This window comes from Streptopelia decaocto (assembly GCF_964273445.1).
Source record: "Streptopelia decaocto genome assembly, chromosome: 9".
In the NCBI taxonomy this organism is placed as follows: domain Eukaryota; kingdom Metazoa; phylum Chordata; class Aves; order Columbiformes; family Columbidae; genus Streptopelia; species Streptopelia decaocto.
In genome coordinates this window covers 14,042,916-14,060,719 of record NC_138664.1, presented here as the reverse complement: position 1 = coordinate 14,060,719, position 17,804 = coordinate 14,042,916, and the positions used below count along the sequence as shown (strand labels likewise).

The 17,804-nt window shown below is 38.5% G+C and overlaps 1 protein-coding gene across 5 annotated transcripts in view; it reads right to left on the bottom strand.

The window, feature by feature from the left end:
• The window catches only part of TCF12 (transcription factor 12), a 160,012-nt gene that overhangs the window by 97,462 nt on the left and 44,746 nt on the right, over positions 1–17,804 (bottom strand). For all 5 annotated transcript variants that reach the window (XM_082060687.1, XM_082060685.1, XM_082060688.1 and 2 more), the window contains exon 6: positions 8,977–9,079. In XM_082060687.1, coding sequence (XP_081916813.1) covers positions 8,977–9,079 — 103 coding nt within the window. The remainder of the gene's footprint in view (positions 1–8,976; positions 9,080–17,804) is intronic.

Here is a 17,804-nt window from a genome sequence, read left to right as displayed (position 1 = left end):
TCTATAGTAATTGCTGTGTTTCTTCCCGATTCCCATTTCAATGAAGCCTTTTTATTTCATCACTGAACTTAAGGCTACCACTTCCTTTAAAAGGAATCAGTAGCAGTAATCCCCAACCCCATCAGTTTATTTAATCCCGGATATAACACAGCATCACATAAAATGACGTATCAACTCCTATTTCATCTTCATATGGGGGACCTCTGTGTCTTCCAAAACCACCCCCAATCAAATAGCATCCTCCCTCCATCAAATGCCATTCTGGTGAAGCTTCGACAGGCAAAGATAACGAGGTTTCTTTTTCTCAAAGTGACCCTCCATCTGGATGCCTAAGAAATAATCCTGCAGAATTTTCAGCTGACTTCCCAATACACATATATACGTTAGAGTGACAGGAGCTGAACACCCATCTGAAAGGCACAGTGCTGTTAGCCTTCAGAAAGGCGTAAAGAGACAGCAACCGAGACCGCCTCACAAGTACAGCAAGATATTACCATCACTTAACAGGAGTGTGCAGAAGAGCAGACAAACTGCAACTCATCCTGTTAAAATCGTTCATGCACTTTTCAGAAACAAAACTGTGGTGCAATATTGAACTTAAGTGAAAGTGTCCAGACATTATTAGCAAAATCAAATTAAAAATTTTTGATGATACTTGTTTCATTAATTGGCTATACATAGGCTCAAGCATTGCACACCTACAGCAGCTTAGAACTCTAGGGAAAATGCAGTGACCACCCAGGCAACTCACAAAACCAATAGTATTAGAGGTCCAATGCCTTCATGCAATCTAAAACCTAAAATTACATCTTTAACAGGCTCACTCATTCCATTTCTGTTTCGCTTTCCCCATCAAGATGTCCGTGTATCCAAACAAGGTCAGGTTTCCAGCAGCAACAAACATTTGACTCACTAAAACCCAGTCTCTGAAGAAAACTATTTACGACTTCAAATCATATTAATGCAAATACTGTGATGCCCCAAATCACAAAAGCCACTTGTTTTGGCACAAGCAGTCTAGTTACAACATTTTGGTTGATCAGTTCAGAATTTAATCACTGGATACAGGCTGCTGCATTTATTAAAAACTGGACCGCTAGCAACTGACAGGCTACAGCTACACGCACACAAGAATTATAAAAAAAATTAATGGAATGAAATAGAGATTAAGTAAATGATTTTTATGCACCTGGCGATAAGCAAACATCTTTATTGCAAAACAAAGACAAGCCATGAAAAATTACAAAATTATCTTTTAATCACCAGTGAGCTTTCTCCTGTCTCCTATTTGAACAGGATAATAGTTATTATGTAGATCCCTGAGCAACTGCCTCATGGGGAAGTTACATCACCAGGATGGGCAAGAATCACCCCCTCCTCCCTTCTCCCTGGGAAGGAGCTTGGCGCCTTCAGACCGACTGAAATGTAAAATCCTACCGCTTCACCCAGCTGATCCCATCCACTGCAACACATCTACAAGTGCCCAGGGATGGCAGGAACCACAGGAGAGAAATATGCCCTTTCAGCATTTCATGCACTGATGAGCCTTGTAACAGATAAACATACCCTACAGCAGCTAAACTGACATGTTATAACAAAGAGGAAATGCAAGACTTAAAAATTTCATCAGATGACTATTTATTCCCCCTTTCAGAGGCAGAGTACACTGTGAATAAATCAACACTCAAATGTATCCGACTGCATTAACTAAAAACCAAGCTCTGCAGAACAAATGTTATCAGAACTAAAAATACCTCAAAGTTTAAAAGCCACAGACTGGCATGTTTAAATTCCCAGACTGGCAATTCGGAAGTACATGGTACGACCAAAATTCTGGGTTTAAGCATGAGACCTTTTTGAAGAAGGCAACATTTCATCTTCCTCCAACGCATTATAACAGTAGGAGCCATTTCTTTTTCCGATTAGCGCACAGTGCAAGCAACGCTCCTGCCCAGGGGCACCCAGATCTGTAATTCTGCTTGTGGGACATGCTGAGGATTTGCAGAGACTCTTACAAGTCTTGTGACAGCACCTGTGGCACTGGTAGTACCCAGTGAAAAGTATCAGTGGCTCTTCCTACTATGATGTTATATCATATTGTTCAATAACTTTTCAAGGACAGACTTCTTCACTTTCTTACTTGCCAGAAAGAAAACCTCTTTTTTTCCTCGAAGCACAGCACTGCAGACTAAGTCTGACAATGACTGCAACACTGATTTGGAGACAATAAAAATCTACTAAACTTGCACAGTACTACCCATACTCTTTAAGGATAAACTCCCAAAACACTCCGGCACACTCAAGTAGGGGGTGGCTGCCCAACAGGGAGGGGGACGGCCGACCCCATGTCCCTGCTCACCGGGGGCGCCGCGGGCAGGGAGCAGCAGCTGGGCCTACCTGGCAGAGCCCACCTGAGCCCCACCTGAGCGGGGTCGCTGGGCCCCTGCGCCGCAGCTGCGAACCAGGGCGAGATCAAAGTCTCAAGGGAGAGAGAGCACAAGCCGACACCTGCTCCAGCATAACGTTACAGAGGACACGAGCTCCCTGCTGCATTTGTAGAAAGCCTTGAGGTATTACTGTATTTAAAGAAACGTTAGGAAAGCTATTTGATTGAAATATTACTATAAACAGAAGGGAAAACTAAGCTTAACACACACTCTTGTGAGCAAAAACCCAAGGGTAAAAATGCCGTGCACTTAGCACTGTCACTAAATGACTGTGTAATTTAATTTCCCAGAAAGCCATTAGCTTTCACAAAAGGAAAATGAAGAGCAGACGAGAGCAATTCCTTGGTGTGAGTGGAATTTATTTATTTAATGTAATACCTGGGGGGAGCAGGGCGGGGAAGATAACCTGAAACTGTGTGAACCGATACAAAACATCTTAACTCTAGGAAGCTTCAGCCTGCAGATGGGTGGCTCTGCACCAGCAGTAACCAGCATGTCAGGTCCGAGATTTTATGGGTACGAGCGACCCGAAGCTGCCTCTGACCCGCACAGCGCAGCGCAGCCAGGGCCACAAGCATCCCAGAACAAAAGAACAACCTCATTGCCAGCATGAAAACAAAAGGGGGGGGATGTAGCTAAATTTATTTAAGGAGATTTTATAACTTGCTTCATATATGAATATATATGTATAATTACCTGGGAGAGAGGAAGAAACAATTGAAATTTAACTTAAAACATTACTCTGGGTTCGAAATTTTCATTAGAAACAATAAAATACTATAAAATTCACATTAGGCTTTTGGTCCATCTATAATATATAAAAAGCATCAATCAAGCAATTAAGCATAGTGACGTGCCCCAAAAGGAAAAACAAACATTCTTAGAAGGAAATTGAAATGTGGAACATCCATTTGCCAGATTAATTCTATGCAATGATTTGGGGGCAGGGAGGGGAAAATATATATATTTTTTTAACAAATAAGCCTATCTGAAGCAACGAAACATGAAACTTTATTGGTGTGAAGCAACAGCAATTCTTACTTTAGGAAAAGTAGCCATGATGTATTACCTAGAGATCAGTTGGGACGTTCGTATTTTCAGCTTCAATAATCAAAACAATAACTGATTTGATAAAAGGTAAACCTAATGCTGTGAAACTGCATGATGCCAGTTACCGTAAACTGAATTTCAAGGAACTTTTCCAGCATGGGAAGTTTACAAGCTATGGCTTGTGGTGGACACGTGTCTTAGAGCAGGAGACTCGTACGCCTACATATTGTAGCTGTGGGTGATCTTGTAGTTGCATCTTTTTTACTAAGAGAAGTTTTTTTCTGAACTCTTAGCCTACAGTAATGTTTGACAGATAATTATGCACTATGTGAAGCCTATCGGCTATCCTTTTAAAATTTTCTTTCAACTTACTGCCCTACCCCTGTAAAATGAGATGAACTGAAGCACTTGTCATAATCTTTATTGTGGCCCTATTTTGTAATTTTCTTCTTTTAACATTTTCCTCTTTCTTCCTAATGAATTCTCTGAAGGATTCAAAATATTCTGTCCCCAACATTCTCCAAGTTAACACTGATGTCGCTGCATATAAATTATTTCAGATCAATCTTGCCGTTAGTCATGTCTCTGGAGATCTCTTCCATTGTGATGCCTTTTTTATTCCATGTGTTCAATTAGTAATGACTACAGAAGGCAATTCAAGGAAATCTAACTATTATTTTGGACAAATACCAGGTCTGCCAACTCACTACTTGCATCTGCCCTCTCCTTTCCTAAAATGTAATTAAAACAAGATTCCTAGCAAAAAATACAATGGCATCATTCTTAACGTTTGCCATTTTAATAACTATTTACCCTTACTTGCTTCCTGCTGTTGCCTTCACCATCATAAAGTCATTTGATAACAAGATCTATCTCTCTGATTCCAAAATTCCTTTACTGAAGTGCTACTGAGGAAGACAACTAGCAGTTTTCCTGAAGATTAGTTAGATTAACTACAAAACAATTCAGATGCATGCTTCCTTTTAATTATCTTTTAAAGTTCAAAAGCCTCTCCTTTTACTGAGAACAACCTTTCCCAAATTAAGGTTTAAAAGGCTTACATAACTTGTTCAAGAACAATATCACTACTGGAAAGCTTACAGAGACTTCAGCTATTTACCACATTGCTTCAAAGATGCCCCTAATATTCATCTTAATGATGTCTTAGCTGCAGAGCAAACCTACTACGTTGGTTCTTTCACCTTTTTATTTCCATCAGGACAAGAATCAGGCTTACCCTTTATATTCACCGAACAAATAGTATACAGTATAATAAACTATATTTTGAGTAACAATCTGAATAATTTCTAGCTCTAGTTACTGTAACAGGCTTCTGCTCCCTCCCTCATAAATACTGACTGATGTGTTTTGACTTCCCTGCGTTGTCAGGTCCTCCATACTCTAAACGCTGGCCATAAGAAAATCTCATGGCCACACCTGGCATGAAGTGGGTTTGTTAGGAAGAGGAGCACCAAGATACTGTCTGAGGTGTGTTAAAACATCAACAGATTATATGAAATAAACTAGCAACTACACTTCTGCAGCTGGTCTACTAGAGTCGGTGAGCAGGTGAGGTCAGGAAGATGCAAATTATCTAAAATCCTCCATTCCCACATGTTCAATTCCTGGTTATGACAGTTTCCAGTTATCTTAGCTGAGAGGTCTTCAAACCCTGTGGCTAGCCCAGGAACATCCAAAACTCTAGATTCAACCCAATTAAAACTGTAAAGCAACTAGATACAAACAAACACACACACACACACACACACAATGAAGTATACCTGAAAGAAAACTTTGAAGAATGATATCTCTGCTTTAAGGGACTGATTTCAACATCGCAATCCAAGCACCACCTTTTCACTCACTACTGACTAAATATTTTAATGACTTTTTATCATGTACAAGCTTGTAGAACTGTATAATACACAAACAACAAACATGGAGCACAAAAGTTTTGCCTTTATCCTTTCTACCTCTTGTGGAAAGACAGACACACAAAAGAAATGAAGTCACCCACTTCAAATTTTCAAGGAGGACCAACAAAAAACCCCTTTAAGCTACACAGTATTTCAAAAAGATGGACCCAACTTCAAAGCAGCAGTGATTTCAAACTGGGTCCATCTTTTTGAAACAGCATGTATATTCAAGAAAGATCTGCTTGCTTTCTTCTTGGTCAGCACAAGTAGGAAAGCTCTGTAGAAGCAAGTCCAGGGAACAGCATAACAGAAGAGACAACACCACGTGCTTGATGGGCCCAGGCAAAAACTGACCTCCACTTGAGAGTGCAGAGAACTAAAAGGCAGCGTAATTACAGAGAAAAGAATCTCATATCCTTGTGAATAGTCTTCTAAAATGTAATTAAAACAGAAAGTGTTGAATAAGCAAAGATTATCAAGTCTAAATGGAGCTACAATACCACCAATATATCTTAGCCTGATTTTCTACGTATCTCTATGGATACTAACAGACTACATTGGTGCCAAGAGGATTCAGTGGTTTTACTTAAAATACAAGCAACAGCCCTTCTTTTTTTATACTACCAAATCAACAGGATAATTCTGGGATTCATTAGGGAAGAACACTAACCAATCCAACATAATAGCTTTACTTCCTCTGCAAAACACTTCAAAAAATATCTAAATGAATATGGAAATGCATATTTCTGTGGCAAATTGTTCATTATTGAATCATTATCAACTCTTGTTAGACAAAATTTCTCTCTTTTGCAATGTACAAGATCATTAAAATGTTTGAGAGCTCCATCATGAAAGACAGTGGCACTTTATAATCCACTATCTCTTCAGGCAAATATGCTTACGGCTGAACATAATACACAAAATAACAACATCCCCTTGACACACAATTCTTTCTTTTAATGGTACTCTTAAGTGTTGACAGCAATGCTGAAATATGTTGCTGCTCCCTCTTTTTTTTTTTTTCCCCAATAGCTTTTAACTATTTCAGAGATATATTTCAATCGTGAAAAAGTGTTGGGAAGGGATGTGTTTCTTAGCTGTTCAACACGGAAGCCCAGATACTCCATCGCTCCTACTAGCCTAGTGAGATATTTCCTGTAAACTCACATCATAGAATCACAGAATTATTTTGGCTGGAAGAGACCCTTGAGATCATCCTTAGCTTCCAGGTCCTTTTAACCTTTGAAGATCACAGAATAATCAATCAATGCATTAAATATCATCTACAGTAACTAACAAAATCAATGTTTTCATTCTGTTTATGGGAACATGTCCACAATTTGATATTAACTGTGAACAATTTTTTTGTCTAAAAACAACTTAAAAAGAAATCGATTATTCAATAATACGACAAAACCAAAACAAAACCTACACCACAACATAAACTGATACTGGTATTACACAGAAAACTATTACTCAATGTTTTTCTGTAGCTTTTATCATTCCTCTCTCCAGACTTTCAGCATCAAGATAAGCTGCAAAAATTAATGACGTGAAAGTATGATATATACAGAGCTGCATCCTATACTGTAGCATAAGTAAAATAAATACAATTTTTTGCTATGACAAGCCAAAACCCACAGGTGGAATACTTCTAAAGTCATACTTCTGTAGTTTTGAGGGGTACATTTCTTAGAGATATAGACTGAAAGCATCCAATAATTCTTTGCTGCATATAAAAGGAGAAGACATACTATTGCTCCAACCAACCAAAATCTGTAAGAACCGTTAGCCATAAAGCATTATAAAACTATTTGAGTTCACAGCTGCTTTGGGTGACTGACACATACACATCTTGCAATTCATTAATTCTCTCTCTACAAAATAATCTCAATGAAGGCACCTTCTCAATAGAATTATGTCATTAACACAGATCTATGGGTAACGGAATCACCCACTGATCTCCTAAATAAAACAAAAAAACTAAGAAAAGGTAGTTGCACCAGGTAATTTCTTCATATATTTAAAGGCATATATTGTTTAGAAATCAGACTGCTCCAAATAAAAGCATGAGCAAATAGTCTGCCTTTGGGAACACAGGTTATTTGAAAAAAAATAAAAAAAATAAAAAAAAAATCAAACTTTGCTATGTAGTTTCGCAAAATAAAAATAGTATCAGCTACAACGCCTAAAGCCATTCTATACATGCTACTGATCAAAACACTGCAGAAGCAACTGAAGTAATTTGTCTTCTTATTCTCTTGTATTAAAAAAGACAACATATTTGAAATGGTACTGGGGGAGGCTCTACTCTGCTTTACCAAAATAACTAAGGGAAACTACATTTTAGCTTTACTGTCTTCAAATATAAGTATTATTGACCAATTGACATATACTATCTCTAAACAAGGACTACAGAGACTGTATTTTTTAAAAATACATCTTTTTCAGGTTCATACCTGAAGGTTTAAATGAAACCCTGGTTTCAGCAGTAGCTGTGCTTTGTCTGCCTCTGTTTCAGAGGAAATTAAAGTAGTAAACAAAGACTGAGCAAAGTAGAAAGATTTCCAAAAGAAATTGCAGACCACCAGGATTTGGATTTAGGTAATCCACTTAGATTACCATGGCTATGTCTTAAAAGGACAATACTGAGATCACAAAATAGGTCATGTCTACGAGACACAGAATATATAAGTGAAACAATGTCAAATGTACAAATTTAGAAGAAACGTTCCAAGTCATCCTCAAGTTTAAGATACATCAAAAAATTTGTCCCAAGATCATGTATTGCAAAACAATAAATATTTTGAAATCAACATTTTATGCTCCAAACTGGAACAGGGAAGAGCTTCAAACAATGCCATCAATACATTAACATGTTTCAGGTGACACAAATGTGCAGGAAATGAAGAAAAAGCTTTCAATACCTAAGCCCACAACACAACACACATTTTGCTTGCTTGTCTTTCCAGTTCCAAAAGCAGAAAATGTTGGACACCCACAAGCCTGGAAAGCAGTAAGAACATTTGCCTGCAAAACGGGAGCTCACATCTATTTCTTAGAAGTGACAACACTTCTAACACAACAAATATAAAAGAAATTAGAAAATTAAAGATAAGAGGCAAGCCCTCAAATTATTAACTGAAGAAAAGCCTAAAGTAACTAGTTCAGGAATCAACAGTGCTAGAAAAAGAATATATATTTTTCTAAATGCACAAATTAAAAATTGCCATAGATGCCTTCTCAGAAAAAGTTAAGAAAAATTCAGCTTTAAAATAATTTAAAATTTACAAGAGAAATGTAAAAATCAAATAAAAATATATCAACTTTCTAGATCAACTTGAGAAAAATCTAGATGGTTCCTTCTTCTAAGAAGTCCTGGACAATGGCCTTTGAGGAATTTGCCCAACATAAAAAGATTTAAACAGGAAAGTCACTATTACTATAAGAAACAGAGCAACTTCCAGATGCTTGACATGTCAGGCCTAGACAAGGGAATGAAAAATGTCTCCTTCTGACCAAAGAGGCTTTGAGGGGATACTCGTAAAGAATTACCTACTTACCCATCAGATTTGAGTTCATGAAAGGTGTCGGGGACAATCCTTCATGGGGCCCTAATCGACTGTCATTCAAGTGATCACTGTAATGAGGACTGTCTGCAAAACCCTAGGGAAAAAAAGACCAGAGTATTAAACAGATTATTTGGCAGTCCTTCTAATTGAGTGTAATGACACTTTCCTAATTAAATGTGCAGAGTCACAATTGGTCATTAATCACAAAAGTTGGCTTTCGGGTCTCTCTCGCAGAAATCAGTCCCTGCCGCATTTTACTTACTCTCCCTCTTTTCTTTCTCCCCCAAAGAGAAACCACATAATTTCCTAATATGTTGTGTCCTCATGGACAATATTTCTAAAAACTGAACAGTACTGAGATGTTTTCATGTGTGAATCCTCTCAGTGTTAAGTTGCTAATCACTGGGACAGTAAAATTAGTCTGAAGAAGTTGAAGCTCTTTTTTTTTCCTAAGGTCTCTGTATTAATAAAACAACATAGTAAAAAGATCAGGAAGAGTCACTTACATTAGGAAAAAACGTTAGTGCAAATAAGAAGAAATTCAATTTCCCTTTGCAGCCTGCTATTAATGTTACAGATTAATAGGCATTTTGACACTATCACATTACTAAATAGCATAGCTCGCTGACCAAAGGTTTACTTCCCAATAGTGATTAAATAAACAATTTTGTCACCCAATTTGCAAACAAGCACTCAAACCAAAACGCTGGTTTGCACTTTTCTAGCATGAGTAGTATAGCCAACTTAGCAGGCTTGGAGTGTCCTTCTGCAGTCAGGAAACACTGGCTCATTGACAGCTGCACCAAAGGTAGAGAGACAGAAAACACAGACGTCCCAGGATGCACATATTATTTAATTACTTAAAATTATCTTTCGTACATTTCAAAATGCTTTCAGCTTTTTCATATAAAGGTATTTGTCATTCAGACTGATCAGATGTTCACTGAATCACTTATTCAGTACCAAAACATGACAGATCTGGCCCTCATAACTGCATGTCCTTTGTAGCCAAAGTTTTGAAAAACATTTTGTAAACCTTGTCTTACAATTCTCACTTACTCACTTCTCTAAGTCTGGTAGAGGTAGAGAGACACCTAAAGCTCAGGCCTCATTAAGGGAGGGGAGAAAATTGTTCACAGCTACCAGAAACCATCCCAAGTGCCCTGGGACTATAAAATCATCAATCACTGAACATTTATCACTTCTTCAGACCGCAGGCTCACATTCAAGACAACATTAATGGGGCTGAAACAGGCCTCCCTATCTGTGCAGGCGCGCTGTCAGTTCCACCAAAGGGCTGGTAACTGAGGGCTAAAGAACTGTCAAATCCCTGCCGCTGCTTACGGATGCATGTCACAACTCTTGCTGCTGTTCGGCTCTAACAGCAATCTTCTGGGAGTCCCAACTCCCAAATGAATCTTTGGCTGACTTTATCTACTTCAGAATCAGTGATACACATGTGATAGGCATTTGGAAACAATCTTAGTGACATTTACAACTTGGTTATGACCACAAGGGTCCCCTCTGGTAACCATGACCTAGCCCCGTCTGTCAGACAAGCAGCGTGGAGGAGCAGCTGCTGAGGAAACCGAGTGGCTCCTAGCTAAGGTCACCACATGTGGTTTATTTTCATGCTGAAATGAAACAAAAAAGAAATTAAATCTGCTGAATAAAGAAACAAAAAATTTGCAAATAGAGGGCCAAAAAAATAAAGCTCCTAATCAGGTAGCTTCCTACTCGGCTCTCTCCTTTTACTTGTTACCAGGTTTTTTTTAAAACCTTTTTTCCCCTAAGACAATACTTCAACTCTATTTTATTTTTAAAAGAAAAAACTAGGAAGGACACTATCAGCGATGAAGGGAATCCATATCTCGGATGTTCAGAAAGTGGTGCCCAGATGAGCCCCAGAAATGGCAATCTTCAAAAGATCTTTATTTACAACATAAATAATAAAACAACTGCAAATATAACAGGAATAAGACTCATTTCATATGTGGTTGCACATCATGGAACACCATCTACCCAATGCACAGGATTAATAATGCTCCCCCCCAAGGTAATATTAGGTAATATTGTATATTGCCCCCAGAAACAGAGGTACTGGAGAACTGGGTGGGTAGTTCACATAGAAAAGAATGTTCTTCCTTCTACTGTCAGAATTCCTTCAAATAATCCTTTACATCACACTCTTTCCATATGTCTGCCCAGTTTCCCACAATGTACTTCCACACAGTCACCACAGCACCAAAGTCATGTTTCTACACCACCAGACCAATCAGCTACTTTATCTACCTGAAAAATGCTCCAAGAAGTCCTTCACAACACTAAAGCCATTGAAAACAGAACATTCAATATAAGGTGGAAAATGTACTACAGCATATACAAGTTTTTTAAATAGATTTGTTTTTTCTGTACTTGAATTCAACTTCAAAATAAAATTGTCAGGTACTTCATTCTTTGCCATGCATGACAGATTTTACACTCGTGCAGAGCGTAACCTCCCTCAGCCTTCATCCACAGTGCACCTATGTAAAGAGGACTTAACTTGGCCACTATTCTTGACACCAGTTATTCAGAGTCTTAGCAATGAGTTATGGATTATCAGCTCAAGCAGCAGTTTTGTTTGCAATTAGAAACCCTCGGCTGATTCCCACATATAACTCACCCACACCAAATGAACACAAAATAAACACAAACGCATGCAGTTTTGATTTAACAAACTTCTTTTGCACTTCACAACAGCAAATTAACCAGAAGAGTTTTAAGGACAATGTTTTAAATTACGCAGTTATTTTAGAGCATTCTTCACATTTAAGCTGTACTTCAAATGAAATTGCATTCCTGATACCATTCCTTGCTTTTACATCTGTATCGTTAACTTACACAATAAACAGCATAAAGTTCTACTGAGAAGAGCTGTAATCAATCACAGACGAAAACTTCAAAAGCTTCCAATACCTTCTGAGAAGCCACTGGAAGCTTCTAGTCATACAATCAGGGCTTAAAAAGGGCTTAAAAAGCCCTGATTGTATGACTAGAAGCTTCCAGTGGCTTAAACAAAGGTGCATCCCACCTGTGTGACTGGAAACTCAGAACCATCTTGTGTGTTCCACCCTTACATAACTACTACAAAAGTAAGCTTTAGCCTACCCAGAGGAAGACAAAACTTTTCTTTCTGCACTGGTATGGCCCTAATAAAGCTTAATGGGGGCTAACTCTTCCCTTCTAGCAGTTTGTAATGTTGTCACTGTTCACTTTGCCATAGGCCTCTCCCTGGATTTCAGCCTCACTGCCTGTCTGTGATCACAAAGTCAGACACGTCTACAAATAAAAGTAACAAGTATTGTCTACTAATAATACCCATCATGAAATGCACTTGAAAGACTGCTGCTAATTAGCACTACAATTTAACTGAGTAGAAAAAGGTACTCTCGACATTGATTGCTCAGGTATTTTCAGGTATTTCTGTGGATTAGAGTGAAGTTCTCTAATAATTCTAATAAAATAAGTCCATCAATTAAACAAAACCAAACAAACAAACAACCCCCCCCCCACACACACAGTTTTCATTCCCACCTCTTTTGGCTCAGATGCCCAAAGTGCCCAAGGCTTTATCTGTATCAGGAGGATTTTCCATGCACAGGTAGACTAACACAGCTAAACTAATTAAAAATCTGAGACTATTTACAAAATCATAACTAGTAGTATACAGTACACCTGGAAATTATCTTAGACGATGTATTATTCTAGGAGACCTAGAGAAGGACATGGGAAAACACAGAGGAAACACTCCTTACTAGGTATGTTTATCCTGCCAAACCATAGGGTAGGCCCGACAAAATGAGTCTACGCCCCATTCTACAAAATAAAATGGTAATTAACCTCCTAAAACTCAATGTCTTTCAATAACAGTTAAAGTTCTGCCATGTTGGTTTAAGTCAATCACAAAATTCACCTAAGAACAAGCCAAAGTGCCTCCCTGGCTCCCTGCTCCTACCCCTTTGCCTTGCACTGGCTCCAGCGCTTCTGGAGGATTCATCCCCTCCATTTTGCTTCCACTTCAAAAGCATAAGCCCATTGCCCCTTAGTAAGTATTTCCTGAAGTCATCCCAGGATTTGTCCATACACAGGCAAAACTGTACTCCTGACCCTAATTCAAGTTGTGATTTGTTTTGTTTTTAAATAAGTGAAACATCCTATTTCCACTTCAGGGTAAAATTTGAAAAATAAAAGAGACACTGTAACTACACAGCACACAATTTTCCCACACATTTATTGATGTAATGGAACAACTTCTCCCTATATGGTTAACTACTCCACAGCATCCTATTTGCTGAAGTCCACTAAACCAGAGAAAATAAGCTTTTTTTCTTTGTTTCTCCTCCCTTCTCCACAAGCCCTCTCCTACACAAGTCCCTGGGAACAGACCAAAATCAGACTGAGTTGTGGCTCATAACCAAGCTGCCACATCAGTAAGTGGGTATTTGCATTTTAGCAACTTAGAATATAGCTCAATTATCGCCTTTAAACTTAATACATTAAAATTCCACTAACATGAAAGGTTGACTTCACAGTTTGACATGGCCACAGACCAAAAGATTAAATTTAGTAACGCTGCTTCTGATTGTTTGAGTTTTACAGTTTGGCTGACCTTAGCTAAGAAATATTAATTGTTCAAAACTCAGGAATACTAAGGTCCCTTCCAAGCTAAATTTGGCTGTAATCATATGAATCAGGCAACTGTCATCAAAATGACTAATGTGTAAATGAAGGACAGTGAATCTACTGCTGAAATCCACTTTATTTTGGATTATCTGCCTCTCCAAACTAATCTGAGAGTTCTAAAGACGAACAAGAGGGGAAAAAACACAGGGGGGAGGGGAGCAGGGGGAAAAAAAAAAAAATCAAGATGCAGAGACAGCAAGAGACAGATGGACAGAGCCAGAGAGACTGACTACACCAGGAACCTTGCGGTGGGTGAGTCACCGACTGAAGATTAGACAAGAGGCTCTGGGCAGCGGCCATTCCAAGGTGTCCTAGCTAATTTAAAAGATTATGGATTATGTGATCATGTATGTTTCCAGAAATAAACCACCATTTTGTTTTGGAAAGAGTCTTTCCAGTCACTGAATCTACATATTTGTCAATGGCTCTTGGAAGAAAGGCTCTAGAGCCAAAAAGCTGGCTGGGTCTATTGAATACACAGATCAGGAAGAATCTTGCAAAATGAAGGCAAGCTAAACACAAATCCAGAGAAGAGTACAGAGGAGGGTCCTCTTCCTTTTTGTCTTGAAGATCACCTGCACTATGATCATTTATCTTAAACGAAAACCAAGAAACATCACATTCTCATAGTTACAACTCCATTTAAATCATGAACAGTCTTGCAGCAAACTCTTAGGAACACTGTTGTTTCCAAACAGTGACCAAAATTCTTTTACAAAGTATTCACCTGAGAAGAACAGGGAAAGATGCAGCAAGACAACCAAATATATATGCTCCCGAGTATACTTCTGACAAGTACTAAAGAACCACAGAGACCCACACGGCTATATTTTAAGGATTGAGTCCAGCATTTTTCAATAAACTACTTCATACAATTTGAATTCCTTTTAGTCTGACAATACAGAACTTTGAATCAGCTCTACAAAAACAAAACAAGTTAAGCCTGAAAACTGACTTTCAAGTTACTTATACACAACAATTAGTTCATGTGTTGCAATTGCAACTACACTTGATCACGTTTTGTAACTCTGTGGACCAGAGAGATGCGCACAGGAACTTCTCCGTGAGGGAGCGGGGAATTATGGGATAAATCAGTTTCCGGCTGAACATAATTAATCAACCATGTATAAAGCTCCCATGCAACAACAACAAAAAAAACTAAAATAAATCTAGCCAACCGGCATTACTATCAAAAACCAAAATGAAAATCAGCTTTTTCAATAACCAAATGTTTTCTAACCCAACCAATAATAAATACATCCAGCAACCTGCTTTTCTGTGGTATAAGTGTACCAACATCCTCCGTAAGGACAACACGCAGGTCTGTCACACGTCATATAGAAAATTACCTTGACTTTCTAAACAGGGAAAAACAGCGGGTGGGGTAACGGAGCAGAAGGACAACAATGGGAGACACCCCCCACTCCTCCGACCATGATCACCCATGTTCCCACCAGTCGCCTGCTACAACCACAAGCTAAGAGACCGAGCTGAAGGCCCATCTGATGTGCCAGGAAACAAACTCTTCTCCCCTCCACAGGCTCTGTGTTTGCCACCTCCCAGACACTCAGCACGGGCAGCACTTCAACCCCATTGCGCTTTATTGGGCAAGAAACTTGTATAATACTTATTAAAGAGAGGAAAGAATGCCATTACCTGATGGAGATCACCCAGAACTGCTCCAGAAACAAAGAGCTGTACACTTTCTAGTTTTAATCCTGATTCCCTTTCGCTATCAGCAGGTTTCTACCTTTCACTACAATATCCTGAAGACAGAAATGTCGCTTTTTATATGTTACCCAGGTCACCTGCTAAATGGGGTGAAAAAAGCAGATATCACTACCTCGGATTTCAGGTAGTACTGGGAAAAGTCAAGAGAGCTTTCCCAAGTACCCTCCAAGTGTCACCAGAAGGTACCTGCTCTGTAACAGGGCTCTAAAACATCAGCTGCTTTTCCACATATCTAGTCAAAATAGACTAAAACTACGTGTGCAGGAAAGGAATATGAGAACAACTGAAAACATTATTTGTTTATTTATTTTAACCTGCTAGAGCTTTGGAAGGGGAAGGGTGACATAACACATCAAACAGGAATCTATTTTGAAATAGTCACCATTTTCTCCAGGTCTAAGTCCATTTCCAGGAAGTTAAACCAAATGGCCAATTATACCTCTCTAAACTCATCTGAGACAAATACCAACATGATATGTAACAGGACAATTCCCCGGCCACATGGAAAACTCATTTGTAAACAGATTCCAATGCTAATTTCAATATGATAGGGAGTTGCAAATAAAACAAAAAGCCAACCAAACAAAAAACCACAAATACATCTCCAATATAGCTCCTATGACTGGAAACAGATTTTTCTAGCTCTTATCTAAGCTATAAACCAGGAAACAAAACAAGTGTGGCCAACATACTACCAATAAATGCTTAAAGACAACACTTAAAGACAAAACCTAACTAAAGAATTCAGAGCTTAAATATCAGAATTTGCTTTGAAAAGTGCTGCCCATAAATCAAATGATAAAGTAAGCAGCATTTGAGAGAGTGTCCTGTGTACTGAATATGGGATATTTAATTTAGGCTTGATTTCACACTGAATCACCTGCTTACTTATAGAATACATCAGGAAAAGCAAATAATCAGAATAAGAACCACCAAACAACATCCCTCCCCCGCAAAAAAAAAAAAAAAAAAAAAAAAGGACAAAAAGGACACAAATACAACAGACTTGATAACACTTACTGTATTTCTGTGTCCCTCTTGTCTTGTTTTGCTATTTAACAGCTTCCTTTCTCGTTATGTACCTGAGATTAAGAGGTATAAAATACTATTTCAAAACCTGCTATTACTATTTTTGACTTCTTTTCAAATTAAAAGTACTACTGGGGGGAGAGGGGCAGAATAGTTTGGGCATGTAGTAATATAGTACTTCGGGTTCCAAGTCATGACTGAGTATTTTACATACTATCAAGGGCATAAGCTGTTGACTGATGCTACAAAACCATCTAAATCTCACGGTGGTATCTCAGTCTTTCCAAGCCTGGCCTCTAGTAGGTATTCCACAGAGTTATGGAAACGAAAATGGGGATAAACTGCATACTCAGTACTGAAGCTGGATTCTGTTAAATCAGGTCAAAATGTACACACACAGCTTTTGGTGCCATATACATGCTGGAAGATACTTAAACCACCCCCAGTGCAGATTTTGGAAGAAAAATACCTCAGTTAATTTATGCTAAATTTTTAACAGTTAAAATTATTATGTGTGTATATATAAAAAAGCTATCCTGCAAGGAAATGTCTTATGAAAAATATTTTTGGATTTGCTTGATTTGGAGGCAGCAATCTAACCAGATGAAAACCAAAGCTGCTCCTTTTATTGCAAAGACATGTTACAACGAAATTGAAACAACCAAAGAAAACCTCACAGAGCATTATTCTTTGTGAAATAAAAGCAACCATTAGCCACACTGTAATAAAAAAATATGGTAGAAAAAAAGTTTAATTAAAAGACAATGCTTATCCCCAAAAAAAGTAATTATACCAATTTGTTGCTAGGCTATAAGTATAAATCACAACTCTCAAAGTGGGAAAGCTAAAAAGTTCAGCAGCATCTCAAGAGGAAGACAAAACTTTCAAGTGCTATGGGACAATATGTTGTTGTGCAGCAGATGTGCTGCTTGGTTCAAGTGACTCAGAATTTGCTTCTAAGAGCTCAGAAGAGTGTGGCTTTCAAAAAGCATCTTCACAGTCCCCTGCAACATGCACTAAGATCCAGCTACTCTTCTAATGCAAGGGATCATGGACACGTGCAAAAATAGCTTTAGCTCTGTATCACTCAGATAGGAGAGGGACTTGCATACATTAGCCAGAAGATATTCACAGGAAAACCACCACTGTTGGACATATAGAAGTAAAAGCAAGATCAGAGAGCTGGAAGGAAAACAAGCACCACAAGAGTCAGAAAGTTTTGACCCAGTATTGCACATGGACTTCAGTGCCACCGTTCAAGACTGAGGCAGACCACCAGCACTCTGCAGAATTCCACTGACTTGCTAATTACCGTTCCTGAATCATTCCTCTAA